This window comes from Montipora capricornis, chromosome 8 (assembly GCF_036669925.1).
Source record: "Montipora capricornis isolate CH-2021 chromosome 8, ASM3666992v2, whole genome shotgun sequence".
NCBI lineage: Eukaryota > Metazoa > Cnidaria > Anthozoa > Scleractinia > Acroporidae > Montipora > Montipora capricornis.
Window position 1 is genome coordinate 13171076 of NC_090890.1, and position 7130 is coordinate 13178205.

The 7130-nt window shown below is 39.0% G+C and overlaps 2 protein-coding genes across 2 annotated transcripts; both read left to right on the top strand.

Annotated features, from left to right (window-relative positions):
* Window positions 1-2052, top strand: LOC138060745 (uncharacterized). Its single transcript, XM_068906600.1, has 4 exons — window positions 1-142; window positions 446-546; window positions 863-923; window positions 1298-2052. Exons 2-4 carry the CDS (start codon window positions 460-462, stop codon window positions 1468-1470), a joined length of 321 nt encoding a protein of 106 aa, XP_068762701.1. The 5' UTR covers window positions 1-142; window positions 446-459; the 3' UTR covers window positions 1471-2052.
* Window positions 2053-6479: 4427 nt separating this feature from the next.
* On the top strand, window positions 6480-7130 carry LOC138014288 (uncharacterized). The gene has a single exon (XM_068861326.1). It carries the CDS (start codon window positions 6480-6482, stop codon window positions 7128-7130), a length of 651 nt encoding a protein of 216 aa, XP_068717427.1.

A 7130-nucleotide genomic window follows, 5' to 3' on the forward strand; every position in this document is an offset into this window, starting at 1 on the left:
TTCGTGTACTGGGTCCAGAGTATCTTCTGAGATTTGATGAAGCAGATCCAATGTTTCTACATCAGGTGGTATTTGATCCAAGGAACCTGAGGGCTGTACCACTGAATCCTATATTAGATGAGTCTGAGGCACCACCAGAGCTGTATCCTTGTTTATTATCATTTTTATACATGTAGGGTCTTTTAAAGCACACTGCTTACATTGAGAGTATTTCCTGCTCAAGGCCTTTTAATATTGTGGACACCATTTCAGTTTCAAAACCTGGGGTAGAACACTGGGAACTAGGCTATATTATTCTCATCTCAGTTTTATAAAAGTAGAAAACCTGTTGTCAATAACCTTTACTTGGGAAAGCTTAAACATATCCAAGAGAAAATTGCTTTTTGCAGTACCTAGGTTCTCCACACCTTGTAATATTTACTGTTAATCCTTAATGCATAAAAAGGCAATTACTGGTAAATGAAAATGATCTTCTTGATATTTGTCTGGGAAACACTGACACAGACACAATGTATAGTTTCATATTTCACATTGGAAGATGTACAGGTAATAATCATTCTCATGAAAAATTTGACCTTGGTCCCAAGCAAGATATAAGCATTATAAAAAGTCACTACTTTGTTGATATCATTTAACGTTCAAATTAAAATCCAACTCTTAAATCATTGGAAGTTGCTCTATGAGAAGTATGAAATGGAAAGCCTTGTTTCTTAAGTGCATAGAAATTAGAATTTCTCCTTCATCAAATGAAACATTCAAGTGGGATACTTTATTTTCTTTGATTAAACTTCAAGAAAACTAATTTTGCAAAATGTGCATGCATCAATAATTATTATCATTATTCTTTTATTATCTACTACAGGGTCCAGACAGTATATGGGGATCCAGAACATTGCTTCATTTGGAATGTGATGATGAATCAGGTAATTTAAAATTGACTGGTATATGTAAATACAGCAAAAATAAATACCTATTGCCAATCAGCGATATAAACAGTGAAATGGTTGTCACAATCAGGCCAAAGTGTACCATATCATTCGAGCTTACCTCGGTGTCTGCTGCTTGACGGGACTAGTAATATTGCTACTCCCCCCTGGATGCCTGGATGGGATGCTTGTCCATCACAGGGTTTTCACCCAGCATTTACACCCTGGTGCAGATGACTACATTAGACAATGTGAGAGTTGGGTCTAGAATCCAGGCTGCTTGATCTGGAGTCCAGCACACCCCACACCTTGCACAGTAAAGAAATAAATGCTAATTCTAAATTGCATGTCACATTCTTCCATGTCCACAGATGACACAGTTGAGGATCCTGATTATGTCCAGCCAGACCTACACAAAGACTCCTGCAGTAGCATAAGAACTCGCTCTCAACATGAACAAATTGCTAGCAGAGATGCGATTGTGACCGAAGTGGACCAAAATCCCATATCCTGGGTGGTGCTAAGTTTCCCTGTAATGACTTAGCAATTTGTAAAAGTAAAATATGTGGATGGAGACAGTGTGCTAACTGGACTGATAAACTACAGTGACTGTTTACAACATGATGAACTTCCGACAACAATTTCTTAATGAACTACATGAAAACTGGGAGGAAATTTCGACTTCTGAAAGTGAGGTTTCCCATATTTCAGAAACCACTTCCAGCTCTGCTGAAAAGTCAGTGAAATCTGTTACTGAATATAGTACTAAAGAAAATGGCAGCTCTGATGATGTGGAAAGTTATTGGGGTAGCCCATTCAACAAAAACACCAGACCGTTTGGACGAAGCTTTGACAAAAATGAAAGGTGGAGAGACAGTTTCAGCTATGTTAAAACCTGAACCAGAGAATGAGTTTGACAGGGAAGCCATAGCAGTCCATTTAGACTACGGAAATGGACCATGTTTTATTGGTTACATTCCACGGGAACTAACTAAGTATTTACATCCTTTACTTGAAACCAGACAAATTACACAAGTCAAGGTTGAGGATATAAAGTTTCGAACGTCATTTTCAAAGTTTGGACTGTACATAAAAATATTTATCACTAGGATAGGTAGGAGGGAACCTTTTGTTGTGTGAGCTAGTTAAAGTGTACGCTAGATTAAAGGAAAACAAAGCAAATGGTTATAATGATGAGATACAGTGTAAAATGGTATGACAACATGTAAGGGTCACATGACTATTTTTTTACCAAACGTTTTTTTAATTTGTTATGGAATATGACTTAAAGAATAACAGAACTTGATTTTGTAGAAATGACAAATTGAAGAGATTTTCATTTGTTAAATTAAAAGTTGTATGGAAAAAGTTAGAGATTTATTTTTAATGAAAGACTGGTCACAGGCTACAAAGGCTTTTCTCATAATACAAAAGAAAATCTGTATAAATCATGTTGGAAGTTACAGTTTTTTATGCAACCTCTTGTAAATTTATGTTATTACTCTAGTGCCACATTACCAACTGACAGAGGCTGATCAGAATTGCCAAGTTGGTCATTACCTCTTGTAATATAGACTGAACATAACTGTATGTAACTGTAAATTGCGAAGGTTGAAAACAAGATTATTTGTTTGTTCACTGTAAACTGCCATTGTTTTGTGACATGTGCAAAAACATACATTTGTATTCTATTAAGACTTTGACTAAAGGACCTTGCTTGTATTCCAGTCTACATAACAGAATGCTCAATTGCCAAAAAACTTTAATTAGAGCTGGTTGAATCAGCTACCCTTGGTGGGAGCCTCTCTGGTACAGCATGAAATTGAGCTCATTGTTAGTGTGCCACGCTGTGGAAGTGTGGCCCGACCAGCAACTTGATCGCAAATTGCAGGCTTCTCTTGCCACTTTATTAGATGGTTTTGGTAGACCCACTTGGACTACCCACTGGCCGCTTCTTCTTCATGATTTTACCTGGTAAAATAAAGAATAGAAGTTAAATTTAATTTTTTTAAACCAAGAGATTACGCGGACTGCACGCACAATTTCGCGGGTTCGTCGTCACATTTCATAGCGTGAAAGGGAAATAGTGGCAAAAATCCAACTACTTCAGCATCGTATAATTCACTAACCAGAGGGGCGCCTAGGGGCGCCCGATCATTTTCTATTAGGAAATTAATCTACTTTGGAATGGATATTAATTTTGAAGTTTGACAAGCTTGGGTTTGGAGAGAAATCGACAAAATTTAACATCAACTCAAATTTCACGAAGCTTAACAAAGACAGACAGTGAAGCACCGAAGTCGAATCCTAACTTGTCTGAGAAGTTAAGTTTAGAGTCAAAAAGTTTCCAGCAGCTAGCCCAGTACCAACTCCAACTTGTCCTGTGGGTTTGAAATCGCAAAGCTAAAAACAAGTAGGTAAAAATTATCAATATTGAGACTAACTTCTTCCTAGAAGCCCGCCATGTTGAGTTCATGACCACGATAAAAGAGCGTTCGCGATTCGCTACTGCCACCAACCATGAGGCCTTTCAGACCGTGTCCAACCTCCTCTGGTGCAATTCTAGACATGCATGACGGGAGGGAAACGTACGTCAGAGCAATTTGCAGTTAGTTTTTTTGCAGACTTAAATGATGTTACTTAAAGGGGATATGTCACGTTATTTTAGGGTGTTTCGGGAAAATCTTTAGTTAATCACGAGTTTAAAATTCAAAAATCGTAATGCGGAATTCCTTTACCGATGAAATCATCGTTACATCACAAACGAAATGATTCTAAGAAAAAAACGTCCTTTATCCAGGCGATTTGTTATAATTTTGAAAAATGTCAGGCAGACTTTTTCAAGATTACCCAAATGTAATCCGTTTCAATCTTGTACATTTATGTCTATCCATGCTTGTCTTTCCTTATGCAGTATTTCTTTTATATTGTTCAACAGTTTAAAATGAATCTTGCAATGTTTCATCCTATTTTTGGGTATTTTGAGGAAAAAAAAAGGAAAGGAAAACATCTTATTAACTGTCTAGTCGTTCTATCGCTGGAGTACTAATTGGGGACACTGTAAACTGAAATTAACAATTAACGAAAATCAAATCGAGTGCTCTCACCACTGCGCCATCGCTGCAACCCAAATCATGGATTATATCATTTTGAGTGACATAGCCCCTTTAAAAAATGAAACGAGTGAGTTTCACTCAAGAGCGTGTTTTGTTATCTATGAACTGAATTTATTACCAAAGCTTAAAAAAGTAAGAGAGCTCAAAACGGGACACGACATTACAAAATAATTAACGTCTGAACGTGTGAGCCAAAGGGCCATTGCTGACATGACACCTGGGTGACCCCTCAAATGGTCTACATCACCCCCACTACTGGAACGCTGCAGTTCAATACCACCCAACTCAGTGTCTTCCGTTTTTGTGTAACACGTACCACAGGCAACCCAGTGTACGCTCATGGGGCGTCTAGTTGCAATTAATTTACAACTTCTCGACCATTTGGAACGAATTCCCAAAGCAAACGATTTTACTCTTCGGTGGGGGGCGGTTCAACAGTTAATCAGGCCCTTGGAGCCCTTGGAGCGGTACCAGGTGAATATATCACATACCCCCACCTTCCAGGTAAGTAACCCTCACATCTCTTAATTATTTTTGTAAACAGCTTTTTGATTCCTTATCTATTGTTAACTTGAACAAATATAGCCTATCTGCTGGGAGGTTTAAGTGCTAAATGCTATCTAGCTATTATCTTTTTCTCTCGTAATGTATTTATCTGAGCTCTCGAACTTTCATTTTCATTTTAAAGTGCTACTTTGATAACAAAAATTCACTTCCCTTTTCCCTTCAGATTTTGAAAGCGTGTTTGCTTGACACGTGACTGGCAAAATCTGCGAGCTTCGAATTTTATCCAAAGGCTGTTTTCTTTGAGTGCAAGTTTTGGATTCCACGGTTCGCCATCACTCACGCGTTCAAGACTGACCGATTGGACCTCAGAGGGTTGGATCGAGGATAAGATGAGGTCAGAGACTGACCAGCTTAAGATTCAACAGCGTGTGAACGCAGCTTATTATGACATGAAAAACACGAGTTTAAAAGTCTGAAAGGTCGAAACCCTTGTGCTGCATGTTGATTTAGGCGCGTGTACACATATTTTTAACTGGTGAGTCGATCCACCTCTCTCAAGATTTTAAAGCTGGTAATGGCGAACCATTAATTAGAAAAATTAAATCAAAATAAACATGTGTCTTTTTTTAAATAAAGGCTTAAAACTTCGGTCACTTAGTCACTCAGTTAACATAGTTTTGAAATACAAAAAAAAAACTATAATTGATTTTTGGTCATAGTAGCACTTTAAGGCTTTTTGTGGCTATTTATTGGCTATTTATGGCCAGTAAAGCACTATGTAATGGTTGATGAAAGACTGAAAGAAAGATACAAAGCCCACGTCACGTGATATCACGAACCGCGATCTCAGATCGACGGCCTACATAAACGGGTTGAGCTTTTCCTTAGTCGCTTTTTATTGTCGAAATACTATTTTTAAAAATAGATATTTGCCTTTTTAAAGTGACAAATTGTGTTGAAAGCTCAAAATAAAGGTTATTTAATTTTTTTTTTCTGATTTAATATTGTCTGTCAAAATTACCTCTTCGTTGTATTCTCATGCAAAACACAGGAATTTTTATTGGCGTCTTATGCTCATGCATACGTTGACTGTCATTATTTAAGTTTGAAAAGTGTTCTCAAAAATTTACAACTGCCTCACGGATTTTCCCCTTCGCGCTTCGGTGGGGAACTGTAAATTTCTGGGGATGGGATGGAACACATGAAGCAGAATTCCCGGCCGAGTAAGTGGCTAAATTGGAACCTAAAAAAATTCAGCAAATTAATTGCTACTGTGGCTCCATTGAGGTACATATGTGTATTATTGTTCCATTGTGTTAGTGAGAATTCATTCATGCTCATCTTTCCATATTTCCTTACTTAATTTTACTTGTTGGAACTTCCCGACAGTTACAACTAGCCTACGCCCTGTTCGCAGTCCTTGAGCATTGGTACACTACAAAACCTGACGCCTTGTTTTCATAGTTCTAAAAGAATTCCTTTTCAATTTCTATTATAAATAAGGGCCTCGCAAACGGGAAATGTTTGGCGTTTAAACAACACCAAACATTGCTTGGTGACAAAACATGCTGATGTTCAAGTGCAAGGGCGGATCTAGGATTTTGGCTAGGGGGGTGCACATGTCAGAAGGAAATGCACAGGAATCCCAGTCTTTATATGTTAGACAATGTATAATACATGCTTTTAAGAGGGTTAGGGCTGTAGTATGATAAAATGTTATTTCCGACGAGCGAGCTTGCGAATAAGGCTGAAATAACTATTTTGTCGGCACGAGATACAACAAGGGCCTAGGTTCCAGGCCGGGGCATCATGGGTAGGGATGTAGGGGTATATAAGACCGGGTATAACACGTGGTTGTCATCTAGGCTTCAGAACCAACCGCGTTCTTACCTTTCGTTTCGTTTAATTTTTCTTCACTTTGCCGTGTGTAATGTCGGTTACCAAAGACGAAGTGTCCGACCTAATTCAAGCCAACAACCATCAGTTAATGGCCTCCTTTAAGGAGATGCTCATGGACACTGCAGGTCAAATTAAGCATGCCAACGAAACTTCGACAGAACAGCAAATGAAAGAGATCAAGAAATTGAAATTTCAAGAACCGAACAAGTTTAGAAGAAAAGCCAACGAAGACCAGTATAAGTTCAATCTCAAACTTGCGGAGACCTTCGACAGCGCCAAGTCCGCCGCCGAGAAGTCCAACCTTCAGAAAGTGAAATTGCTCGTGGAACGGCAAAAACATATTCTTCTTGCTGACAAGTCTGAATACGGTTGGAGTACGGTCGAAGAATACAAACAACACGATCTAGCAGCCGATTCGGAGGACGAAAAACGCATCTACAGTGCTGAGAGACGCGCCCGTGCGGTTATGTCATCTCGAAAGAGGAAGAAGTCTTCAGCAATGGCTGCGACCAAAAGATCTTCACCACTCCGCGGGTCGGTTTCGTCTCCAAGTTCCCAATTCCAAACTCAGTCCCACCAGCCAGCCACTGCCACTTCTGGTTTCCTGCCGCGTGGCCCTAACGTTGGCACATGCTTCGCTTGTGGAAAGACCGGCCATTGGCGTTCTTGCTGGCCGCGATGA

Excerpts from the sequence above, each read along its gene's own strand:
- LOC138060745 (XM_068906600.1), top strand. The coding sequence starts at position 460 with ATGAAAATGATCTTCTTGATATTTGTCTGGGAAACACTGACACAGACA. Across the intron at positions 547-862 it reads TCACATTGGAAGATGTACAG|GGTCCAGACAGTATATGGGG; the intron begins GTAATAATCATT and ends TATCTACTACAG. Across the intron at positions 924-1,297 it reads GGAATGTGATGATGAATCAG|ATGACACAGTTGAGGATCCT; the intron begins GTAATTTAAAAT and ends CCATGTCCACAG.
- LOC138014288 (XM_068861326.1), top strand. The coding sequence starts at position 6,480 with ATGTCGGTTACCAAAGACGAAGTGTCCGACCTAATTCAAGCCAACAAC.